Consider the following 26707-nt stretch of genomic DNA (forward strand, 5'->3'; position numbering starts at 1 on the left):
TATTTTTCATATCAATACTAACCATCACTGTTTGCTGCTAAGAAAACCCCAATTCTGTATTGGGGTATTGCCCCTACCCATGTGCTGACCTCACCTGATCCATGCCCTGTCTTTCCAACTGTGAAAACACAAGCTAAGCTAGTAAGCTCTGACATGTGATGGTCAGGAATGGAAATGTGAGTAGGGAAATGAAAAGAGATAATTAGGGGTTCAGGTGTGGGGAAAGAAAGAGGTGGCACTTCTCATCAGCTCTGCCTAAGCAGAACTCCAATATTCCACTTTTTTTAAAAAAAAAAAAGGAAAGAAACAGTAGCAGAAGAGTAGCAAATGGGAGCTAGGTCTAAACCCACCACTTGCCCCTCCCATGCTTTGCATTTCCTGCACCATCCCCTCCCATGCTTTTTTCCCATCACTCAGACATCAGATTCAATACTAGAAAGTTTCTCATAAACATGCCCATTGCTAGAGCCATTGAAAGCCCTGGGGTTTTTGTTGTTAGGCACACAGGGGTTGGACTGGTTCCCTATACAGATGTCCTTCTGGAAACGGGCTGGCACAGCTCCGTGAAGAGCTGAGACCACTGGCTTGTTGGTGGTGACAATGGCTCGGAAGTCTGGCCTGGCCTTGGGCCCCCCTGCCACCACAGGCTGCCTGAAGAAATAGGATTTGCTGCCATGGAGCAAGCACTGGTCATCCCCAAAAGTGGGGATGAAAGGGTTTTGAGTGACCCGGTCGGGGTAGAGCGACTTGCTTAGCATATAACCACCACTAATGCCAGGATTGTTGTGGTGGTGGTGGCTGGTGGCAGGCAGTGAGGACTTGTTGTTGGCAAAAGTGGACTCGCTCGCTGGCATTTCAAACATATGAGCATAAGGGCTTCCCTCCAAAAAGCGGCCTTTGTCCTTTAAGCTCACACTGCGTGGGGCCAGGGCTGCTTCTTCCTTCTGCAGATCCACAAACGTGTCATAGGAGTGTTGCCGGCGGAGCTTGTTGCGATTCTTTTTCTGCACCTTGGAGGCAGAGTTGGAAGGGCTCTGAGGATACTTGGTGGTAGAGGTGCTGGTTGCCACTGGCACAGGAGCAGATGGCTGATCCAGCTCTTGAAGGGAGTTGTCCTCACTGATATCATAGAGGTTGCCTGCCTTCTTGCAGGCTTCACACCGGATGCATGGCTGACGGGTGGAGTTCTGTCCCACCACAGCTGGGGTGTAGTTATGCAGCTTAGATGGGCAACTGCGGCAATAATTAGACCCTGGCCGTTCCTCCCAATCAAGATTGGTAAGGTTTTTCTCCCATGGCACTGGTACCCCACTCACAACACTGTGCTTGTGCTCATTGTTTACTCCAAATTCCCCTGACCCATGTTTGTGGTGGGTCCTATTTGTACATGTCCCTGTTCCCCCTAGAGTGTCACGCTTAAAGTCATCTCCCCGTTCTTTATAGATATCTGTCAGATCTACATGTTCCCAATGTGGTGAGTTTTCCTTAGCCCGGAATTGGTCCAAATAGAAATCCCTTAGCCCTTCCTTGTCTCTAAAATAGCGCTTGTGATCAGGGGAACGGGGACGCCGTCGATAGGCCAGTTCAATCTCATCAAACTCTCTCCGTGACTTAGCTGAGGCTGGGCGTTTCTTTAAACTATCTTTATATTGCTGTTTTCTCCGCTTTGCAGCATTGCCTTCAATGTTGCCATATGTCACTGTATGAGTGGATATGTCTGAAACATCTGAACGGATTAAATCATCATGTGCCCCTCCTCCACTGTATCGGTCACTCTTGAATGACAGCTTGCCATAAAGGTCACCTAACTGGCCATGCTTGGCTGGTGGTAAACCAATATCTAGTGGCTTTTTACTGAGGGATCGAGACTGGGTAGAGAAGGGTGGATTATCACAGTCATATAGTCCATCAATAGAGCTAGCACTACCTATGCTATGGGGGCGATGATGATGATGATAATGGTCTTGATAAACATTACTTTCTTTTAGTTGTAAATTGCCGAAAGTCCTTTCTACCTCACTAATATAATCGCTGAAAAGATTCTCCTCACAGGGGGGATTATTATAAGACTTGCAATCAGAGTGGGTGAAGCTACGGCGATGTTCAGAGATGTCGTAAACTGATGATTCACGGCGGATGAAATCCAGGGCACTTTGTGGTGAACCATTGACACCTGAAAGGTTGGCCATGTTCTTTGCTGTTCGGAGCAGACGCAAAATATTAGAATGGGTATTGTTCATGGTGGCAGTGGGAGAATTCATAGAAGAATGGCGGTCTTCAATAGCCACTCCATGGATGCAGCTGTAAATACCCTGTAATGGAAAAAAAGAAAAGAGGGGTTAATGGAGAGGCTTAGCAGAGAAGCTGAGGAGTTGGAAGTTGAAAAAAAAAAGTCTGTTGGTAAATAGAATCTTATCTTTCACAGTTTCTTACTATATCACTTTCAAATTGGGCAACATACTTCCTTTGGGGTTGTTCTCATTCTGCCTTCAGAAAGAAGGACAACTTGCATTTGTATACATTGATGCAGATCATTAATTACCACTACTAGTCTTTCACTTTTTATCCCTACTTTCACTTTTAGTTCCTTTCGATTTGGGGCTCTATTTCTTTATTTACAATATTTGCTAAAGAGCACCAATCAAAATTACCCTGGTTAATGTACAACAATAAACACAGATAATAAAAGAACAAGACAATGACAATAAAAATCATCAACACTTAATCAGTACAAGATCAGAAGGCCAATCATGATCAGTCTATAAACCAAAAGTTCGCTGAAATAAAATGGTTTTTAAAGACCTTCCAAAACATAGGAAGGGCTGGACCAGATTGAGGGACAGGGACAGCATATTCAGTGAAGAGAGGATCACTACCCAAAAGGCTACCTTGTAACCCATGCTTGTGTTATTCACCTGGAGCGGGGAACTCTTAGCAGGCCCTCTCTCAATATTTGGACTGGATGGGCAGAATCAAGTTTGGAAAGGGAGTCTCTGATGTATCCCTGTACCACAGCATACTGTGTAAGGCTTGATAGATTATTGAATCCAAAAGCCAACTGACCTTAAGATAAGTGCAATTCTAAAAAAAAAAAAATCATGTTGACTTGACTAATAGTCAAATGTTGTACTTTGCACCAGCTGTAGCTTACAAGTTAACTTCAAAGATAGCTCCACTTTCAGGGCATTGCAGTGGACAAATTGTGAAATGATCAGGATTTGAGCCATTGTCATCAAGGCTTCTTCCAGGAAGGGGCATACATCAGTATGTTGATGACACTCAGTTATATATCTCCACCCCTGCTTAACTAAGCAATGCTGTTGATGTCCCAGTGCCTGGGGACTGTGGGGATCTGAACTGGGAACAACAGGCTTCAGCTGAAAGTTTTGGAGCCTTCTGGATCTGGGACTTTACTATCTTTGGTACTGGATGGGGTGGCACAATCTGGAGGTCCTTCTGTTCTCACAGCTCTTGCTCGAGGAACAGGTGGCAGTCATGGCTAGGAGGGCCTTTGCAGAGCTTTGTGTTGTGTGAAAGTTATGCCCCTACCTGGACCATGAGGCTTTACTCCCAGTTACTCATGCTCTGATCACTCTAAGATGGATTACTGTAACACACTCTACATGGGGCTGCCCTTGAAGAGCATCCAGAAGCTTCAGCTGGTGCAGAGTGCAGCTGCATGGACAGTTATGTGCACCCCTAGGATGATGCACATTACACCTCTGTTCCATGAGCTGCATTGGCTGCCAGTTTGCTTCCAGGTGAAATTCAAGGTGCTGGTTTTGACCTTTACAGTCCTTCATGGCATAGGACCAGGTTATCTGAGGGACTGCCTCTTCCTGATTACATCTACCTGTCCCATCAGGTCGAGCAGGAGGAGTATGCTGTGGGTCCCATCTCATAAGGGACCCAGACTCCATCTGGCAGGACCCAGACACTATGCCTTTTCTGCTGTGGTCCCCGCCCTCTGGAACATCATTGCCCCTGAGGTGAGATTAGCCCCATCCCTGCTAGCCTTCTGGAAAACACTTAAAATGTAGTTCTTCCATCAACCTTGGGGATCCTATGGTGAGCCTGCAAATTGGCTGTATGATGGGAAGTGACTGTTCTCCCCAAACCATAGGTTTTTATGTTTTTAAAAATTTTTATTCATGTTTGAGTGTTTTATGGTTTTTTAGTTGTCATTATGTTTGTACACTACCCAGAGTCATGTTTCATGAGATAGGCGGCTATATACATTTGCTAAATAAAAAAATAAAAAAATAAATACTTGGCACACCAGCCAAAGGTCTCCCGGGCCACAACTTCTACCTGCTGCTATTGTTGTTGTTGTTGTTTAGTCGTTAAGTCGTGTCCGACTCTTCGTGACCCCATGAACCATATTGCGCCAGGCCTTCCTGTCCTTCGCTGCCTCCCTGAGTTGGCTCAGTTTCATGCTCATTGCTTCAGTGATGCTATCTAACCATCTCATCCACTGCCGTCCTCTTCTCCTTTTGCCTTCAATCTTTCCCAGCATCAGGGTCTTCTCCAAAGAGATCTCTCTTCGCATTAGGTGACCAAAGTATCTGAGCTTGAGCTTCATTATCGATCCTTCCAATGAGCAATCAGGGTTGATTTCCTTTAAGATTGACTGTTTGACCTCCTAGCAGTCCAGGGGACTCTCAAGAGTCTTCTCCAGCACCACAGTTCAAAGGCATCAATTCTTTGGCGCTCAGCCTTCTTTATGGTCCAGCTCTCACAGCCATACATTACTACTGGAAAAACCATAGCTTTGACTATGTGGATCTTTGTCGGCAAGGTGACGTCTCTGCTTTTTAATATGCTATCTAGGCTTGCCATAGCTTTCCTCCCAAGGAGCAAGCGTCTTTTAATTTCATGGCTGCAGTCTCCGTCTGCGGTGATCTTGGAGCCCAAATAAATGAAGTCTGTTACTGCTTCCATTTCTACCCCTTCTATTTGCCAGGAATTGATGGGTCCAGATGCCATGATCTTAGTTTTTTTAATGTTGAGTTTCAAGCCAGCTTTCGCACTCTCCTCTTTCACCCTCATCAAGAGGCTCTTTAGTTCTTCTTCACTTTCTGCCATTAGGGTGGTATCGTCCGCATATCTGAGGTTGTTGAAGATTCTCCCTGCAATCTTAATTCCGGCTTGTGATTCTTCCAGCCTGGCATTTCTCATGATGTACTCTGCATATAGGTTAAATAAGCAGGGTGACAGTATACAGCCTTGTCGTACACCTTTCCCTATTTTGAACCAATCGGTTGCTCCATGACCGGTTCTAACTGTTGCTTCTTGGCCCGCATACAGATTTCTCAGGAGACAGGTAAGGTTGTCTGGTACTCCCATCTCTTTAAGAATTTGCCACAGTTTGTTGTGATCCACACAATCAAAGGCTTTTGCATAGTCAATGAAGCAGAAGTAGATATTTTTCCGGAACTCTCGTGCTTTCTCCATGATCCAGCGAATGTTGGCGATTTGATCTCTAGTTCCTCTACCTCTTCGAAATCCAGCATGTACATCCGGTAGTTCTCGGTTCACATACTGCTGAAGCCTAGCTTGTAGGATTTTGAGCATAACCTTGCTAGCATGTGAAATGAGTGCAATTGTGCGATAGTTTGAGCATTCTTTGGCATTGCCCTTCTTTGGAATTGGAACATAAACTGACCTTTTCCAATCCCGTGGCCACTGTTGAGTTTTCCAAACTTGCTGGCATATTGAGTGCAGCACTTTAACACCATCATCTTTTAGTATTTTAAATAACTGAGCTGGAATACTGTCATCTCCACTAGCTTTGTTGTTAGCAATGCTTCCTAAGGCCCACTTGACTTCACTCTCTAGGTTGTCTGGCTCAAGGTCAGTGATCACACCAGCGTGGACATCAGGGACATTAAGATCTTTCTTGTATAGTTCTTCTGTGTATTCTTGCCACCTCTTCTTAATCTCTTCTGCTTCTGTTAGGTCCCTGCCTTTTTTGTCTTTTATCATGCCCATCTTTGCACTATATGTTCCTTTCATATCTCCAATTTTCTTGTAGAGATCTCTAGTCTTCCCCATTCTATTGTTTTCCTCAATTTCTTTGCATTGTTCATTTAAGAAGGCCTTCTTATCTCTCCTTGCTATTCTCTGGAAATCTGCATTCAGTTGCTTATATCTTTCCCTTTTACCCTTGCTTTTCACATTCCTTCTTTCCACAGCTATTCGTAAAGCCTCATCAGACAGCCATTTTGCTTTCTTGCATTTCTTTTTCTTTGGGATGGTTTTAGTTGCTGCCTCCTGTACAATGTTATGGACCTCCGTCCATAGTTCTTCAGGCACTCTGTCTACCAAATCTAATCCTCTAAATCTATTCATCACCTTCACTGTGTACTCACAAGGAATATGACCTAAGTCATACCTGAGTGGTCTAGTGGTTTTCCCTACATTCTTCAATTTAAGCCTAAATTTTGCAGTAAGAAGCTCATGATCTGAGCCACAGTCAGCTCCTGGTCTTGTTTTTGCTGTCTGTATAGAGCTTCTCCATCTTTGGCTGCAAAGTATATAATCAATCTGGTTTCGGTATTGACCATCTGGTGATGTCCACGTGTAGAGTTGTCTCTTGTGTTGTTGGAAAAGAGTGTTTGCTATGACTAGCTTGTTCTCTTGACAGAACTCTATTAGCCTTTTCCCTGCTTCATTTTGTACTCCAAGGCCAAACTTGCCTGTTATTCCGATTACTCCTTGACTTCCTACTTTAGCATTCCAATCCCCTATGATGAAAAGGACATCTTTTTTTGGTGCTAGTTCTAGAAGGTGTTGTAGGTCTTCATAGAAGCGGTCAACTTCAGCTTCTTCAGCATCAGTGGTTGGGGCATAGACTTGGATGACTGTGATATTGAATGGTTTGCCTTGGATACGCACTGAGATCATTCTGTCGTTTTTGAGGTTGTACCCCATTACTGCCTTTCCCACTCTCTTATTGACTATGAGTGCAACTCCATTTCTTCTAAGGGTTTCTTGCCCACAGTAGTAGATATAATGGTCACCCGAATTAAATTCACCCATTCCCGTCCATTTCAGTTCGCTGATTCCCAAGATGTCGATGTTCAATCTTGTCATCTCATGTTTGACCACATCCAGCTTGCCTTGGTTCATAGATCTTACATTCCAGGTACCTATACAATATTGTTCTTTACAGCATCGGACCTTCTTTTCGCTTCCAGATACATCCACAGCTGAACGTCCTTTCGGCTTTGGCCCAGCCGCTTCACTCTTTCTGGAGCTACTTGGAATTTCCCTCCACTCTTCCCCAGTAGCATATTGGACACCTTCCGACCTGAGGGGGTGATCTTCTGGCATTATATCTTTTAGCCTTTTAACATTGTCCATGGGGTTTTCTTGGCAAGGATACTGGAGTGGGTTGCCATTTCCTTCTCCAGTGGACCACATTTTGTCAGAACTCTCTGTCATGTCTTGGGTGGCCCTGCACGGTATAGCTCATGGCTTCACTGAGTTACGCAAGCCCCTTCGCCACGACAAGGCAGTGATCCATGAAGGGGACCTGCTGCTGTAGCAAGAACCAAATCACAGATCAAGTCCAGTGGAAGTAGAACCCCATCAAGGGTTGATGTTACTTCATAGCCATGATGTTAACTGACCAGCAGTAACTCTGTCTTGACAGGAATTAATTTGAGCTTGTTTTGCCCTATCCAGTTTATGACAGCCTTCAGGCATCAGTTTAAGACCTCAATAGCATTTTTGCTTTGGACTGGATGGCACTTCATCTGAACTGTTAGATTACTTCTCTCAGAAGTCTTATACAAATGTTAAATAACATGGGAGAGGGAACCAACCCCTATGTCACTCCACACTAAAGCAACCAAGCAACCAAAGGCTTGACTACTCATCACCTATGACTATGAACCAGAACTGTCCACTCAAGTAGGAGTGAAACCATTGTAAAAGGTGCCTTCAACTTCAAATCCTTGCAGGTTGCCCTAAGGATACCATGGTTGAGGGTATTTAATCCTATTGAGAGATCTAAGAGGACTAGAAGGTATTCATGCCCCATCCATTTCCCAACAAAGATTGTCTACCAGAATGACCAATGCTGTTCAGTCTCATGATCAGACTGGAACCCTGATTGAAAGGGATCTAGATAATGTGTTTCCTCTATGATTCTCTGGAGCTGAATCTCCATCATCTCCTCAACTTCCCTAAACAGAAGGAAGACTGAGACTTGGTGAAAGTTATCAAAAAGAGCCAGACTGAGAGAGAGTTTCTTTCCCTTTCATCAGTACATTTCAGTGAATCTGACCAACTTTTTTGTTGAATTGATCAATCTGCTTGTCTTAAACATGGTTGCAAATATTCTAGTAGATTAGAAATTCTGCTAAAAATGATCTCAGACCATACTGTACTTTCCAATATCTATGTAGTAGTTCTTGCCAGGACTGCTGTTTCTCATTTACATGTTATACACTAGCTGTTATATATTGCATTTTTTTCTGAATAATAAAGTCTACCAGGTCATTGCCTACCATTGTCCTGTTAACTTTCTCAAAATATTACTACTAAAATGTGCTAAAAGTTTGTTCTGAAGCTCAAGATACCTTCAATCCAGATACAATCAGTTCAGTCTCATATATCTGGCAGATTATTACACTAGTACTTGATCCATGGTTTTGACTTCCATTTCGCTTCTAATCCTGATTCAAGGTGTTCCTTCTTACTTAAAATGCCCTGAATGAGGCCAACCTTATACTTTGTAGATATTCTTGGGTACAGTCCTGACAAAAGATTTGTTCACTCAGGAATTAGAAACTGTCAAGCCAAGTACAGTGTATTAGTTCACTTGGCGCAGTCCCCTGTCCCTCTGCACAGCCCAGTCTTTGTTATTCATTTGGATCACAGCTTGTGACCTACAAAGTCATACATGCTCTTTTCCTTCCTCAGTAATTATGACAAAGAAAACAGAACATACTGTAACCCTGTAGATAACGTATCTTTCTCAAGGAAAATTCCTTGCCATATTTTGTCCAATATCTGAATTTGACTTTTCTGGTTACAGAACATGACATTTTAAGGTTACCTGAGGGACCGTCTCACCCCCGTTATATCTACCCGACCCACCTGGTCAGGCAGGGAGGGTATGCTGTGGATCCCGTCAATGAAAGAATGTCGACTGGCGGGGTGCAGAAAGAGAGCCTTCTGTGCCGTGGCCCCCACCCTATGGAATACTCTCCCCCCAGAGGTGAGGCAGGCCCCAACTCTCTTGTCCTTCTGGAAAGCAGTCAAGACCTGGCTCTGCCAACTGGCATGGGGCTCAAAAAAGGACAACCAACCCTGGGGGTGGCTAGCACCTTGAAGATGCTCCCATATGTTAACATCTTACTGACCATCAACATCTTGGAAGATATTACTTGTGTATGTGTTTGGTTTTATTCTATTTTTACTGTATTTTATATTGTTTTATTGTACTTTAATATTTATTGCTGTTTTATTGTGAACCGCCCAGAGTCACTTTTTGTGAGATGGGCGGCATGTAAATTTGAAATATAAATAAATAAATAAATAAATAAATAAATAAATAATTTTTGAATTAGCATTATAATTTTATAATCAAAACCTAGACTACCAAGATATATTCTAAAACTGAATGAATTTACATTTTAATAGTTTAAGTTTAAAATATTATTTCAAAGTTATCTCTGATGAAGGCTCAACCAATTTATGATATGAAATAAAGCATTCACAAGAATATTTATTTATTTTGTTAATGAACATTATAAGAGTTCTGTTGAATCAAGCCAATGGTATATCTAGTCCAGCATTTTGTATCCTATAGTAATCAACTACATTTTCCATTACATTTGAAATGGGAAGTTCAGAATGTTTTTGTGGGGGATGGGGGGCAGAACAATGTCAAGTTAATAAGGAGAAACATTACTAATCTTGGACTGAGAAGGCTACTTAGTTTTGCTAAGGCGGCAAACAATACATAGAAAATATTTCCTTTTCCTCTTTACTCTGAAAAACACACCAACTTGGCTATGGTCAGCAGCCCAGACACTATTCCCTCTAAAAATGTGAGTTTTGGGGGAAAAGGACCATCATCCCCAAAGGAATTCCTTGAGAAGAAAAAAAAAGAATGCTATTAAAATTGTCTGAAAATATGGTGATTTGTATTTAATTCTCCACATTATCACCTTTGCAGGAATGAAAGTTCTGCTAAAGATCTCCTCAGCTATACTCAGAAGCATAATGGATACAATGTATCACTCTTCTTTAGGCAAGGGGTGGGCAACCTATGGCCCAAGGACCACATGCAGCCTCCCAAAGCCATGAATGCTGCCCCTTTGGCCATTCAAAAGTTGCTGCCAAACCATGATTCTGAATGTGACAAAAGGAGGATGTTCTTAAATTCACAAGGAGTAATTATAGAGACAAGAGTTATTTAATTTACTTTTATCCTTCCTTTATCCACTTCTTTCATCCAGCTCTACCCAATTTGAAATGCATGGCTCAATGGCCAAATGTAACCCTCAGTTTTATATTAGCTAAATATGCCACTGTATTGTAACCCCTGTATTAGGCTGAATGCACTCACCCTGCTAATGGAGAAGACAACACCAGGCTTGCCAGAACAGACCCCCATGAAGCAATGGCGAAATTGCCAATAAAAGAGATGTTCACAGATGAAGGTGATGAGGCTGAGGGCCATGGCTGCTCCCAACATATAGAAGACTCCTGCCATGTTGTCTATATCCAGCTGACTGCTCATTACCTCATTCTTCTCATTGTGGCAAATCCCAGTGAGCCAGAGAGCTTCCAGTTCCTCCATCTCCCCTATAAAACAGTTGGAAAGAAATGAAAGGAAACATGAAATCCATTTGTCTGTGTGTGTGATAATCAGAATAGTAGGGATTTCTATTTTTTTAACTGATTTTAATTTGGTAGTTTAAAGCATTCTTAATGACAAAAATGCTTTGTAGTCTTCATCCCTGTGACTCACAAAACTGCTTTTCTGAGATTATTCCCAATTTCCCATGAACTGAGGAAGCTTATGGTGACTTGCCAAATATTATTTGTGAACAAATGGCTAAAGGTGATCAAAGATTCAGGTCTGTGAGGTCACAGCTGAATCTGCAACCTGCTGGATAAGACTGGCCCTTGTGTTCATTTGTAAAGGGGCAGTGGCATAAGAGGTGAAGTGACTATGTTTATTAAGATCAGCTTGGATTCAGCTCTTATCTGGAACAAGAAAGAACTTAACATATCTCAAGGAACATATTATTACTCTCTATTATATTGGTAGGTTTAACTTATGGTAAATACAAACTTCCTCATTCCCCCCACCTTCTAAATAAAATAACTTGGTCATGCAACATTCAGTACTGTTCAGTCAGTCTCTTTGGCTGCTTGAATACACTCTGTATTACTTGTATAGTAGCACCTGTTTTGCTTCTTTTAAAAGGATCATAAAATTGCAAAACACGTGCAATACTTATTCTTTATATCATTCAATTCCTTATCATGTATTGAAGTCCAGTGCCAGATGGCATCTTTGCAAAGTAATGATCTCAAATCTGTGGTGTGGACAGCTACATTGGGAATGCATTTTGAGACATAATTTACCATTCCCATGATCCTCTGAACTTTCTGACATGTCAGTTTTGGTACATCTACAGTTGCTTTTCCTTTTGTCTGGAAAAAGGTCTGGTTTTATGCCATCTTTTATTAGTACTTCTCCCAGATACTGTATTTCTTTTAAAGTTCAAGATTTGCTTTTGTTCAGTTTTATATTTAAGGACCTGGGTTTTCCTAGTACCAGTTTTAACTGGTAATTGTACTCTTCTATGGTGATCCATACAAGAATGTCATCTGTGCATACCACTGTTGCTTGAATACCTACCATCAATTTTGTACGGTGTGATGAAAGATTTCAAGAACAGAACATAGCCCAAAGGAAATGCATTTAAAGCTGTATTGACTGTATACCATATTGGATTTACATTCACCTATGTATCTGGGTATGTTCCAAAACTGAGACTATGCATTCAACTCGGAAAATATCTTTGTGCCCGCCAGTTCTTGTATCAGGATGTGATAATGCTCTCTTTGAATAACTTGTTCAATTCTTTGGGGTCCAAGCAAATTCTCAGAAATCCATGTTTCTTGTAGACTATAATCATGTAATAAGCCCATTCCTCAGTATGGCAAATAATTATTCCTGTTTTCATTCTGTTCAGTTCAGCTTTCGGTTTTGTTTTCAATGCTGCTTGCATATTGTGCATTTCATGTGTATCTTTACTAAGAGTAATGTGATGAATTCTTGGAAGTTTCACAATATTATAAAATACATCTTCATGCTCAGCTCTAGCTCTCAAAATACTTTTTCATATCTGGTTAACTATGGAGGGTTTTTTTTCTGTAATAGTTCTATATTGATTGAGTCAACACAGTCAATAGTCATTTCTAAATTTTCAGATGTTTTTAGGACCATTATGGTTCTTCATGGATTTGATACTACTGTTTTTATATAATATAGAATGTATTTTTATTTCAACATGAATTCCAGCCACCCATTGTGGCCACTGGGTTCTCATTATATGATTGTAGACATGTGGTTATTGGATATAAGTCTGGCTTAGTCTTCAATTTGTTGTAGTCATGGTCAGCTGCTAGACTGACTTCTGCACCAGTACCAGTCACATAAACAAAGAGAATTCCATTAGTGGGTATTGTTTTAACCTTGCTTTCTTTCTCATGTCTCACCCTATTATTGTTGATTGAGCCTATCATTTTCTTTAGATTCATACTATTTTTAAAATTGTTTTTGTACTTTTGCACATTTCAGCCATGTGGTTATACTTTCTATATTTATGTCATTTTGGCCATACGTTGGACACTGTTTATAGGTATGCTTCATACCAGCTTTATTGTTTCCTACAGTTTGCCCTGTTTCCAAGGTTTTTTGCTTGCTGGTTCCTTTGTTAGAGCCAAAACCATATTTCTGACTACAGTCTGCTGGTCTCCTTCCATAAATCTTTATCACAGGTGATGGCAAATACCAGACTATGATTGCTACAGCTGTAATTTTCAACTGTGAGTGAGCAGCTTCTGCTACTTGGCTTATATCAGTAGCATTTTCTATGGACAAGTTCTCCCCTCTAAGTAACTGGTCATACATTCTCTTGTTTCTTATGCCCAAACTATTTGATCTTTGAGTATTCAGAAATTTCAACTGGTCCAGGCAGCTTTGGACATACCGCCATATGCCCACATAACACCACTGCTTCACAAGTTGGAAATATATCTGCACAAAGTCTGCATCAAGGGTCCATAATTTATTAAATCAGGAAATTACATGGAATGTTCAACCATATTTACTTTAAATATTGTGTTATATACACTCTATTATAAATAATAAACCACATCAAAATAGATAAAATTTATACAATCTGTCGTGAAACCAGTTATGTTTATAAGTATCCATTCTATACACAAATTGAATATAGAGTTAATTAAAATAATGTTCCACCATGCTTTCTAAATATAATTATTTTAGATACATAGACTCTTTAGATGGACAACTCTAGGTGTAAGTCAGGCAACTAGAGGTTTTAACAATCAGCCCTATCTTCCAATGTTTTCTCCACCTCTGCTAACACACCTATATTATTTGAATGACACTGACTGAAAGCAGTGATGATGCATACCAAACATTTCAAATGTATTCCTTATTGTATGTAACATACCAGCTTTCTTTTCCTCACCTGCTTCATAGACAGAGGGATCTCTCATCCCAGTGAGTTCATCAAGTGTTTAAGGGCACCGGTGCTTTCATTGGAGTTACTGCAGGCTATGCCCTACTGTCTCCCAGCTCACATTTTGCCTGGCCCAGCTCAGGAGAAAAATCTTCAAATGCAGTTTTGCTAACATGCTAGTTTATAACACTCAGAAAGCACACTACACCTACAAAGCTGATCTGGTACTACTGAGAGATTAATGCTTCTTAAACTTCTCACTGCACTTCCTAATACTTTAAGAAAGCATCTTGCCCTTGCAACTGCCTCTCTAGCAGTCTATCAGGAGGAATGTTCTGCAAACAAAGACAAATGCACACAAATACATGTTGCCAAAGGCTGTGGGATGCGGGGTGGGGACAGTTAGAAACTATTTTGTTAACTCATGGAGCACAGGAAGCCCTGTGGTAGTGCACTTGGCTATTGGCAAGTTTGAAGCAGGGAGAGTAAGTGCTCATTGACAAGCATTCAGTTATTGGCCAATTCTGGCTGAGCAATGTTTGGCTGAAGATTCTTGCTCATCAAGTTCCAAACTCCAAGTGCCCGCATAATGCCATGCTGAAAACATTTTCAAACTGCAGATTGTGAGGGCAAAATGGAGGAACTGAGGATTGGTTTTAAAGTGTATTGGGAATAATTTGCAATTGGAAAGACAGAAGATATGGCAGAAATTATTAACTTTAATAGATGACTAATCTTATTTATATTTATACCACATAAGGACATTATACCAGTCAGTTATTGCACATTTGGTCAGTATTCCATAAGTACAACCGAAACCCAGTTTTACTCCAAGCTTGTTGACGCTATTCTATGCTTACTACTTCTTACATCTTTTCTGTGCTTTGCATATCATTGCTCACTCAAAAAGGAATCAAATGATGGGTATATATGTATTTATGTACTGCCAGGGCTAGGAACAGATACTTGTTGGAGTTCCTGCCACATATGCCAAAATGATTTGACTGTCTTTGATGGTAATAGCAGTGTTTGCCTCTTAATGTCTTAATTCTGTATTCATAGTTACAAAATATCAATATTTATTTATGATAGTTTTATTTCATCCTCCCTCCTAACTTCTCTGGGTGACACTGGCATGCACATTTAGATAGTATAGTTTTTGTGTCTTTGAGATTTCCAAAATTCCTCTTAATGATATTTGTGACTGCAAGCCACTTTGGTAATTGCCACTGAAAAGTTGAACATAAATCTCTCATATAAATAAATGGCTATAAAACAAAACATTCACTATGATGCAGAGGGCCAGAGTCTTTGAAACAGTACTTTCTATTAGGTTTAAAACACTGGAAGTAATGAAGTAATATTAGTCCCTTTTAGTAAAAATACCATTTTTCTTCATTATCCAAATTACTCACCATCGCCAAAAAGCTGTAAAATTGCAAGATCCACTTGCCGCTTCCAGCCAGAATTCTTCTGGATGGCAATGCCGTAGCCAGTAGAAGCAAAGACCTTTCCACTGCCAATTGTCACTAGCTTACAGCCTTCATCTCTGCCAGCCATATAGTTTAGTACAGCAGCATCATAAATAAAAGCATCCAGTTTCCTATAGAATGTCAAGAAAAGAAAGAAAGAAAGAAAGAAAGAAAGAAAGAAAGAAAGAAAGAAAGAAAGAAAGAAAGAAAGAAAGAAAAAACAGAAAGGTCTATGAAAAATTAAACTGCTGTGTAGAAGTCAAGTGTGACCTCAGATGAGAGAGAGAGAGAGAGAGAGAGAGAATGAACCCCAGGTAATACAAATATTTATGCAAAACTAAAATTTGAGTAAAATTAAGAGTAGTCATAGAACCAATGTACGTTTCCAGCATCTTTCAATCTTTAAAGATAACTTCAGAACCCAAGCACGAAAATACCTTCCACTCTCTCCATAACCCACGCATGAAAGCAATTTCATTCACTATAACATTCCCTTCCTGAACTATGAAAACCATGTAGCAATAATTCAGCAACATGCCTAGGAAAAGTACACAGTGATTAAAGCAGTAAAGCATACCATTTCCCAATCAAACAGCTGGAGAGATAGTGTTAAGCAAAATGTAATTACTCAAATTAGATTTGGCCAGGACCCCTGCTCTTGAGAAGAGTCCCATGAGCATCTTTAAATATGACAAGTGGTTGGATATCATGTTATATCTCAATATAAGGGCAGAAATTTAAGCTTTATATTGCCCAAGTAATCTCATCATGAGGATGGAATTGGTACTGAATATTTACAGACAGAGCCAGCTTTCCTAATTCTGTCATCAAAACTGTGTTCACAACAAAGATGAACCAAATCATTCTATTTATATTTGGGAGAGTCTTATATCCCTGGAAAACAGGGATTTTTTCTGGTACTTTCCCAGAGAGTAAATTCATTTCTCAAAAAATATGCAGTGAACAGGAAGGAAGAGAACTCCTTAATCTTTTCCCACTTCTCTTTCTTTTTCCTCCTCTTATTTTAAAAGAACCCCGATTTGCACTAGTGGTGGCACAAACTTCTCTCTTCCTCATTTGGTGGTCATTCTTCTTGGAAAGGTGGGTCTCACACTATTATCATTAAGTTTGCTTTTATGTGCTCCCAAATTTCATGAATGGGACAGATTAAAGAGGAAATAACTGTTTGACATGGCATTACTTAACACTAACTATATTTTGACAAGTTATTGCTACATTTGACTGGTTCACTTCATATTTTATTCTTATCATTCCCATATTTCCATAAGGATTTTCATTTTTATCCCATAGGCAACCCATGGCTAGGAACCACATAGAACTCTCCACTGGGCCATACAACTTGTTATGGGTCCCTGCTTTTGCTTTTCATTTCCTCCCAGCCCCTTCCTCTTGCAGTTTATCAAAGAGCTCTTTGGTGGACTGCTGTGGAGTGCTATCAGACTGGGGAATGGTGCTTCTGGTAGCCTGCCAATGAGTTATTTGACAGATTGTTGGAGGGTGCCATTTCTCTGCATCCTCCCCTCTCCTCCTGGGATTTGTGCATGTGCATACATGTACATGAGGAGGGTATATTTTTTTGTTCATGTGTGTGAACTGGATCTCACATCCTAACAACAATGTGGTGTTATGGCTAAAATATTAATTTGTTCTAATTTATACAGTGTGTTGTTCTTTCAATGGGTGCAAAGAACAGTTTGCCCAGTATCAATACCATTAAGTATGCCTGCCCAATTCCTTAGTACTTCCTGGTTTTGTCTTCATTCCACTGTGCATCTACTGTTTCATATCACTGATCTCCTGACTGCTTTTCACTTAAATGGATATTAATATTTATTTATCAAACTTTTTTCATACTTCCTCTACAATGCTGTGAAATGAAATCTGTGCAATATTTTGGTAGAATGAATATTATGAAGAAGTGAGATATCTGCAGAAGCAGACTTATATAGGCAACATTATTCTTTATGCTAAACTTGGAAGGTGGCAGTCTCACCCTGTCTTCAGTGATGATAAAGCATCTTGCACCGATCTTTGGTTGAACTTCACCATATAGGCATGCATCAGTTCATAATTGTTGCGAATATTCCTCTCCGTACTGCCATTGGGAACTGTTCCAAAGCGGAAAGGTGGTGAGAAAGCATTTGGATTTTGGAACTACAGGAAAGAAAGAAAGAAAGAAAGAAAGAAAGAAAGAAAGAAAGAAAGAAAGAAAGAAAGAAAGAAAGAAAGAAAGAAAGAAAGAAAGAAAGATTCTTTCAGTAATTTGTTTGAGAATAGATTACATTCCCTGAGTTTAAGTGACATTAATCATGGAAGTTATATGTGTTCATAAATGAGGACCACAAATGAAGTGGCAACTTTCTTTGATGTCTTTGCTGCTGAGGTTTATAGAATAAAATATCATTTTAGTGGACTAAATGGAGAGGAGGTGTCTGTTACTTACACATGCCCATTGAATCAAAATCATGCATTGTGGGGATTGACATCATTTATGTGGCAATATTGTCATGTAAGTTTTCATCAATCTATGTCATTCGAGTGATATCATAATGCAGATAGTACAAATTGATGCAACTGATGTCATCTGCATAATGATGTAATTACATTAATGATGTAAATTGCAGCAGAAATGTAACTACTGCATGCAAAGTTCATTGAGTTCTACTGTTCTGCAAAGAGACAAGCTTCTAATTTTAAAAAGCAGCATAGCACTTCAGGCATCAAAATCATTTTAAATAATCAGCTACACTCGCAAGTACATAAAAGAGACTCCACCTGCAGTATTTGCTTTAAACTGATACAGAACAAATAATTCTCAAACAGTAAAATATTTATGATAAATTATTAGGGTAGTATAAAACAGTGCTTTGATTCAAGAAAGCTTCAACTGAATCATCTTGATTCTCTAAACATAGCCCAGGCATGTTTCAAAGCAGCAAATCAAATCAAGTAGCTTCGTAGTGCTTTGCACATTCAGTGGTTTGGGGGGCTGTTACAGACAATGTACAGTGCTGAAACTTCCTTCATTCCTATAGAGAGAGAATGCTGGTGATGGCTGAGTTGTGTGATGGACTCTCTGGCACTGGCATATTCAATATAACCTATTCAACCAATCAATTTAATGCTTCATTAACTCTCTGCCTATCAGAGCTCTCTTGGAGTGGCTAAATTAACATTACTTTGGGCTTTAAACATTTCCTTTGCCTTCAGATTCTCCAAGCAGCTAGTCACCAGCCTTGGGCTAATGCAACATTACAAGTTTGTGCTGCTCCTTTGAACGTAGCCAGAACTGAGTTTTGTTTTCAGCATTTTGCATATGGACTCAGGTCTGATGTTACTTGTAAATTCTACATGACTGAAGCATGCTTAAGTCTCTTGACAATGAGTAAATATGTGCCAGGCTAAAAATCACAGGTGCTGGATTAATTGATTTCTGTCTTGAGTTATGTTATATTGTTCAGTATTCCTATACATTCTCTGATAATTGTCTCATATTGTGTGATTATGTTATTTACTTATATTGCCTTGGAATAAGACCTTAAGTACTCATATTGGCATGGTTATTGCTTCCAAGTCCAAAAGAAGCTGTAGAACCAGTGACCCAACCCTGCTGGGCTGGGAATCAAGAAATACAGTACTAGGTAATTCTTTATTCTCATCCAGCAAGGTTCATCTTGTGTTCCAATGTCCTTTCTGCCCCTGATAAATACATCCTTTAGAAAACTTTCTTCAAGCTGATATGCTGTACTGTTTAATGTGCTATTTGGTTTACTCAAGTCACAGCCAAAGTTTCTGGAAATGTATACACCATCAGCATTAGCACTATCACTCTAAAACCTATATATGGAAGATAGCATAAAAAAGCCACCAAAGTGAGCTCTAAGCCAGGCCCTCCCAAAATTAATATTAAAAGGTAGAATTATGACAAAGATTTTAAAGTAAATGGAAAATTTCTTCTTCAGTACTGCCGAAATATTTTGCATGGCTTAGTTGCACTTTTTGCCAATGTAGTATCAAGCAAAATAAAGCAGGAACTGAAATTTGCTTAACAGTGAAATTAGACATTACTGTGTAAAATAAATGAATGATGGACCAAGGCAGTAAACATACAAATAGCTTCTAGTGTGTTGAAATGGCAAATCTATCTATCTATCTATCTATCTATCTATCTATCTATCTATCTATCTATCTATCTATCTATCTGTCTGAACCATCCATTTCTACTGCAGAAAATGTGTTCTGTACCTATATTGCTCAAATTAGAACTTTCTAGAATAGATTTAAGTATATTGATTTTCACAAAAAAAAGATACTTTTTTTGGTGGTTACATCAATCCCTTCTGCTGTCAGAATAAGTAAACCTTTTCTACTGAAAAATATGCATCAATAGATAACTGTGTTTTTACACTAGTAATAATTTCATAAAAAATATTAGGGCTGTGCAAATCTTCAGAGGAGTGCTTCAGTTCAACATAGCTTTGATTGAGCCATCCCATTAAAACCAAAAAGGAATAATTACAGTATTACGGCAAACCCCTTGAAGAAATCCAGCTGGAACTAGGCAGAGCTACTGTTCTCTAAAGAGTCTACCATCCCAGCTCTCTTAACTCCATTCTGTCAAAAAAACAACAACATAACAGCTGCAGGCACTCTGATGTTTCCTGATTATAGGCTATGGATAAATCCCTTTTATGAATCACATCTTGCATCTCAAAGCAGCTTGAATCAATTTGCCCTCAAATCACAAACTTGAATTGAATCATGCTCCCTTTAAATCTCCTGTTCGAGTCAAATCAAGTCTGATTTGCACAAGCCTAAAATATACATATTTATTTAATTATAGAATAAGTTCTTTAAAAAAATCTTACCAGAGAATGAAAAGCTTATAGGATATGTTGCAGGACCTTTCTAAAAGAACAAAACTACACTAAAAGCAAATGTTATGATGAGCCCATAAATCATTATACGTTTTACATCATTGTAAAACTTGGATGTGCAGTGCTGAGGCCAATGGAAGAGATCAGAATTACCTACTGTAGAATGTCCTGGTACATTTCATTACTATATAATGTGATGCAGAGTAAGTCCCTGATCCCCTGATAGCCCAAAGTAAAGTAAAGTAAAGTAAAGTAAAGTAAAGTAAAGTAAAGTAAAGTAAAGTAAAGTAAAGTAAAGTAAAGTAAAGTAAAGTAAAGTAAAGTAAAGTAAAGTAAAGTAAAGCTCCATATATAACATTGAACCAATACGTGCAGTTAAATAAGAACTCTCTACTCTAGAGGGAGCTGTAGAATCAAATTCTTGGGGAAAAAACCCAAACCAATAGAAGCGAATATGTGTAGCTCAGGGTTGAACTGTGGAGTCCTTGGGGTTCTCTGAGCTTGGCTGTTTTCTTGCATACGTTTTGTTACCTGGCTAGGTAACATCCTCAGTGCTAGAATGGAATGGGGTTTGCTCTCTGTTTATATACAGTGGCATGCAAGGGAATTCCTGCAAGCTTGGTATTCAGATGAGACAGCCATCAACAGACACAGAGAGATAAACAACATCTACACACTATTCAAAAGAGATAATAAAAAGGAAAACAAAGGACCAGAACATCTCCTCACCAGCAATCATCACCCAGATAAGCAGAGATTAACACCAAGATTATCACCAGACATACAATCAGCAGTAAACCGTACCCTAATCAAGGAACTACCAGAGGAAAAAAATAAAACAAAACAAAACCCACACCCCCACCAACACTGGCAGGGCATGCCACTGTATATAAACAGAGAGCAAACCCCATTCCATTCTAGCACTGAAGATGTTACCTAGCTGGGTAATGAAACGTTTGCAAGAAAACAGCCAAGCTCAGAGAACCCCAAGGACTCCACCAAAAAAAAAAAAAAAAACTTTAGCAAATTGGCAAAGAGAATATTAGAGAGCAATAACTTTATTAGCTATTGTATTTGCAGCTTGCAATTAGTCTCCTTTACCAGATCCCATATCCAGTTCTGTGGTCTACTGAAAATAAAATGCAGAAATCCATAGGATACCCAAACCCAGATATCTTTGGCTATAGGCTTGATTGTACACACATAAACATTCTTCCCAGGCTTTATGTTTGTAACACTGAAGGTAATCGATGCCCAGCTACCACTTACCAACCCATGGGACCTAAGGAGTAAAGAACAAATCTAAAGAAAGTGCTTTATTTTCACACAAAAACTATTCTTTATACAGTATAAGAACTTCATTTCTGCTCTTATGAGTAGAGATATCAACAAAGTATTTTGAGCACCTAATACCAGGAAATTCAATACGCTTTAAAGAACCCAGAGAAATTAGGACTGTACAAAGCATTGGTGATGCTCACACTGCTGAATTGAGCCGATTAATGTAAATCCAAAACAGAAACGTCTTTGGAAAATTACTGTATAGCATATATTACAATATAACATACATTAGGACATGTGCCAGATCAAGGGATCTAAGTATTCATGAAAGGTTGAGCATGGTCAGCCAGAAGCCACCTGAGGGCAAGAAAAGTAGCAATGAATGCTTTACTCACACACATGCTCCCCCAGTAGAACACTTTTATGGAGTTCTGAGCCTTAACATATGGTAATGAGATATATTATTATTGTTCACAAGGCCTTTTTGCCGGTCTGATTATCTATTCTATGCTGTCCTGCTTTAAGCAGTTCTTGATTAAGGTATATAAAGGTTGGTCACTTCTACACCCATTAAACATTGATGTCTTTTGACCCATGGGATTATTATTATTCAATTTTAAAGAATTTCCTTGCAAGGACAAGTCTCCAAAAGTTTGTTCAGGCTGATTTCCCACTACCACTCCACTATAAGCCAGATAAGCAGGGTAGGTAATCTGCTGTAGTTGTTACTTTTCCTTGATTAACTTCAGTGTTTCAACTGAGTTCATACCTCCTTTTTTTTTCTTTACTCTGTCCCCTATTTCCTCTGTCCCCCCCCCCCCCCCCATTTCTCCATAGAATTCATGTGTGGCAAAACTGGTTATGTGGATCTGGGACAGAAGTCCATTAAAAAAAAAAAAGTATTCCCATAGGTTATAATCAGCACTTTGAATTTTAAACTAGTAGTTGAAATGTCCATAAGTAATAATGAGGTATATCATGTGTCCCTGAAACCACAATCTCATGACAATTGGATTCAGCATAAGAACAGAAATAAATAACAAGTTATTTTTAAAGTTAAATGAAAATTCAAAATAGCAAGATTAACGAAAGTTGGCCTTATGATCAAAGATCAGATTGGCAGATGAACCTTCCCTCACATATATTTACTGAAAATAAAAATCACAAAGCAGCTTCAGTAGTTTGCCAAGGAGATCACTATGTATGCATTCTTTGCATTAACGAGACTGTTTAGGAATTCAGGCAACAGCCAAATTCTATGATGGTGCTGAATCTTTAATAAGAGCAGGAGCTTGCAACCAATGTTACTTAAACTGAGTTGTCACTTCAACACCAGAACAGTGTTGCCTAAGGAAAAGTTGGCTAGTAGATCACATTAACAATTTCCTAGACCCAAATTCTATTCAACCAGAATTCAGTTTTAATCGTATCACAGAAACTATTTAAAACATCCCAGAAAACCTTCTGGTAATGCAATCTATTGTGTCACAAGAAATTTATTTATCAAATTTGTAAGGCTGCCCAATTCCATGAGAACTTTGGGTGGCATATAGTATTAAAAATAGATTAAACAACACATAATTAAAAAAAAGATGATACATAGTTGTATGAGTGTCACAAAACTACATCCAGACAGAACATTTGATAGTTGTATGCACTGTATGTTGTATACAGAAAAAACAACACCTGTTTTCCATGCGATGAACATGTAATTAACAAAAGCAGAAGTTTGAATGGTTGCCACTCAAAAAATACTTTCACGTATATACATTTCTAGGAATAATTCTGGGAATCAGCATGTGGATATAAATGGCATATACTTAAATTGGCCAACATTATGTGCATCGTATAGCATCTGAATCAGCTCTGTGGCTGAAACATACAAATACATATCTTAGCAAAGATGTATAAGGTTCCTCTTTGCACTTTATATTAGATATGAAAAAGTGAATCATATTTTCTCTTTATCCATTTCTGCATACCATGTGGAATTGATCTCAAATTTCAGTTGGACCCCACTCCCTTGGATTTCTGCCATACTGCTACTGTATTAAAATTAAATGTGTGTTGACATCCTCTGATTTTATTGACTGAAATAGAGACATCCAGTGATGGAATAAAAGAACCTTACTCTTACCTTTTTAACTAAATCTAACAGCACTAAATTTAGATTTTTAGTGATACAATATAGTGTTTTCAAACTCCTGCCATTTAGTTTTGGTTAGGGATATAGTCGCAGCTTTAAACACCATAATCAAGTTTTAGATATTTTTAGCTTCATGTTATTAATAGCATGTTAGAATACTACATACTCATCCACAGAAAATAATCAAAATTGATATTTTCTTTATAGTGCTGTTGTTTGATTGCTTCCGGTTTTTATGCTGGTCTTTTACCAAAATAAAGATGAAACTGAAACTGATCTCAGATTGTGAAAATGAAAGAGGTTAAGAAAATCACAGGAATTCCTTTTTTAAGCATCCATGGCACTTATCTTTTTGCTTTTGTCCCGTGGAAAAGAAATGCACTGCTGCTCTCCTCTCCTCATGCTCTTACTAAAGATGCCTAGGCATCAGTTTACCATGTTCTAAATGTTTCTCTTATGCTCAATAAGATAATTGATAATCAACAGGGGGAAAATCAATCAATAAGTGGAAAAACACATTCACGCTTCCATTAATCCCTCAGGGTCCCATTATACACAAACAATCCCTGTAGCATTGTGGAGGAGAGAAAATCCTGAAAGGAATGAGTCAAAATTGATATTTGAACTAAAGCACTTCGCAGCTATGTCCATGTTTTCAAGCAGTTCCACTTCCAATTAAGAGTTAGGAGAAGGGGTGGGGGACTCAGAAAAAGGGCAGGATTTCTCATACATTGTACACATATGTGTACACATACACATTTCCCACTGTGCTGTGATCTACAGCTAATACTCTTAAGCAGCCTAGTCTACCAGAAAATAACACGTGTAATTTATGCATAGAAATATTCACATAAGAGTAAAAACAAGGAAACTATAACAAGAGAAATAGGAAACTAATCTCAACTTAGATTTCCTTTTTTTTTCTTCTTCTTCTTCTTCTCAGGGTTGCTAACAGCAGAATCGCTAATCCTGGCATATTGAAGCATTCACATAGTCCAAAAGGGAAAAAATGAAAGATTTAATTCCTATTTTATTTGCTTTTTTAAAATATGAATTAAAAACAACTAATAACAAATCAAGTGTATCTTCTTTCATAATTTTTTCCATTTAGAATTATGTCACCTAATTCTGGAAGAAAAGAAAACTGGAAATGGCTGGTGAATAGGAACCAATTTCATGCTTCATAGTTAAATGGCAGGAGAATAGCATATCTCTACAATAACAATTTTGCCAGTGCAGCCCAACTTTTCTCCTGATAATCAGCTGGGGTGGTGGTGAAAAGGCTGCAGTTTCAAAAGTTTTTGGGGGGGCAAGAAGCAAGGAGCCCATACACTAGCACAAACACTTGGAGTTACATTGGGTTTTGATCTGTGCAATGGGCTTTTCCTCTCAACAGTTATTATTTTCTGTTTAAGGAGAGGCAAATCACCCAAAAATAGCATATGCTGTTCATTTTATTTGTCAAAGACAAAATTCAGATCACTACAAGGAACTAGGTGGCTGAAGGAATTGGTGGGAGAGAACTTATCTATTCATTCATTGTTGCCTTGATCACATGAAATTAGAAAAGGATAAGCATATTCTGTTATCTTAATCATTGTATAAATGTAATATCTGTTATTTTGGAAGATTTCAACAAATAGTTTGTGATTCTTAAAAGAAGTTCCTCTATCTGTTTGAGAAACTTGGTTTTAGAGAATCACAATCCATAGCTCATAGATAAAAAGAAACATTTGCTGCATAATTTCCATAATATTCTAAGTATTATAACATTCCATTCATATTACATTATATCTGTTATCATTGTTAAAAAGGTACAGTATATGCCAATTTAGGGAGAGAAGGAACAAAAGGCTTTGTGGTGGGGGGAGGCAGGAGGATTACCTTTCTGTCGCTCAGTCCAGACACCTGGTCCACATATTCTTCTTGGATCATAAAGGCAGCCAAATTGGCAGTATAACTGGCCAGAAAGATGACAGCAAAGAAGGCCCATACTGATACCATGATCTTGCTTGTAGTCCCTTTGGGATTCTGCACTGGCACAGAGTTGTTGAACACAAGGCCCCACAGTAGCCAGATAGCTTTACCAATTGTGAAAGATGGACCACCAGGCTCTGAAATGGCCAAAATACAATAGAAAGAGTAAGAGAACTAGCACAGCAAATCATTCTAAGAGTGAAATAAAATCTTAGCTTTTCTCCAATATCAGATGACATGCTGTTGGCTAAAACAGAGACAGTGATTAGAATCAACCCACTGATTCTAATATAATTTATTCTGCATTAGTTTTCACCATAATTTATGTACCAACAAAAAATATTAGCTCCATGGTCCTCCATTGAACTTATTCTTGAATAAGTGGGCACAGAAATGCAATCTCAGTATTAAATATGATATAAATCAGAGTTTGTGGTCTGACCCAGCTGTATTCATTAGCCAATACTTCTTAGATGGCAGACCTTGTTAAGTTACTCCATGTGTTGGAGTTGGCACAGCCTATGCATGTTTATGCAGAGTATAAAACAACTGAAAGAAGCCATACAAGATCAGAAAATGTGGAGAGAACTGGTCCATAGAATCACTGAGAATTGGACACAATTGAATGGATAGCAGCAGCAGCAGCAGCATCACACATGCTTAAGAGTCTTGTGCATCTACACACATTCTAAGGTCTACATGAATGTATGCATTGCATAAAGCAGGTGCAGATGTAGTTTCTTTTCTACAACTCTTTTCCATCAATCTGTGACAGCCTTTTGTAACCTGGTGCCTAGAGATGTGCTGGATCTAAAACTCTTGCAATATCCTAACCAGCATGACTGATGACCAAATTAACTAGGAATCTGGTTGTTGGAGGCCTGATACATCTGAGTGTATTGGCTTAGGGAAGGGTGAACTAACATATTTTCTCAGTTATTAAGAGCCATATTTCATACAATATTCACATTTATAAATAGAAAAAATGCATTTTGCATACACAAGATACTATAGTTATGACAGTCCTAAAATGGAAGAGCTGCCTCGAGAAAAGTTGGGTAGGTCATTCAAAAGAAATGAATGAATAGAAACATGAACTTGGAGGCAAGACAGTCCAATACACTTGGTCTTTGAGCTGTAACCCAGTCACTGGCACCCTAATCATTAAACTCTGGACTGTTGGGAAAG

At 38.9% G+C, this 26707-nt stretch overlaps 1 protein-coding gene across 1 annotated transcript in view; it reads right to left on the reverse strand.

Annotated features, from left to right (window-relative positions):
- Positions 1–413: 413 nt before the first annotated feature.
- Positions 414–26707, reverse strand: part of GRIN2B (glutamate ionotropic receptor NMDA type subunit 2B) — a 222320-nt gene continuing 196026 nt past the window's right edge. Inside the window, exons 8-12 of the mRNA XM_088141546.1 lie at positions 25427–25656; positions 17232–17392; positions 15161–15348; positions 10586–10824; positions 414–2312 (exon numbers count right to left, since the gene is read on the reverse strand). Coding sequence (XP_087997672.1) covers positions 414–2312; positions 10586–10824; positions 15161–15348; positions 17232–17392; positions 25427–25656 — 2717 coding nt within the window. The remainder of the gene's footprint in view (positions 2313–10585; positions 10825–15160; positions 15349–17231; positions 17393–25426; positions 25657–26707) is intronic.

This window comes from Python bivittatus, unplaced genomic scaffold (assembly GCF_059951505.1).
Source record: "Python bivittatus isolate LINGU-HERP-01145 unplaced genomic scaffold, Pbiv_v1 ctg000330_np1212, whole genome shotgun sequence".
NCBI classification, from domain to species: Eukaryota; Metazoa; Chordata; class Lepidosauria; order Squamata; family Pythonidae; genus Python; species Python bivittatus.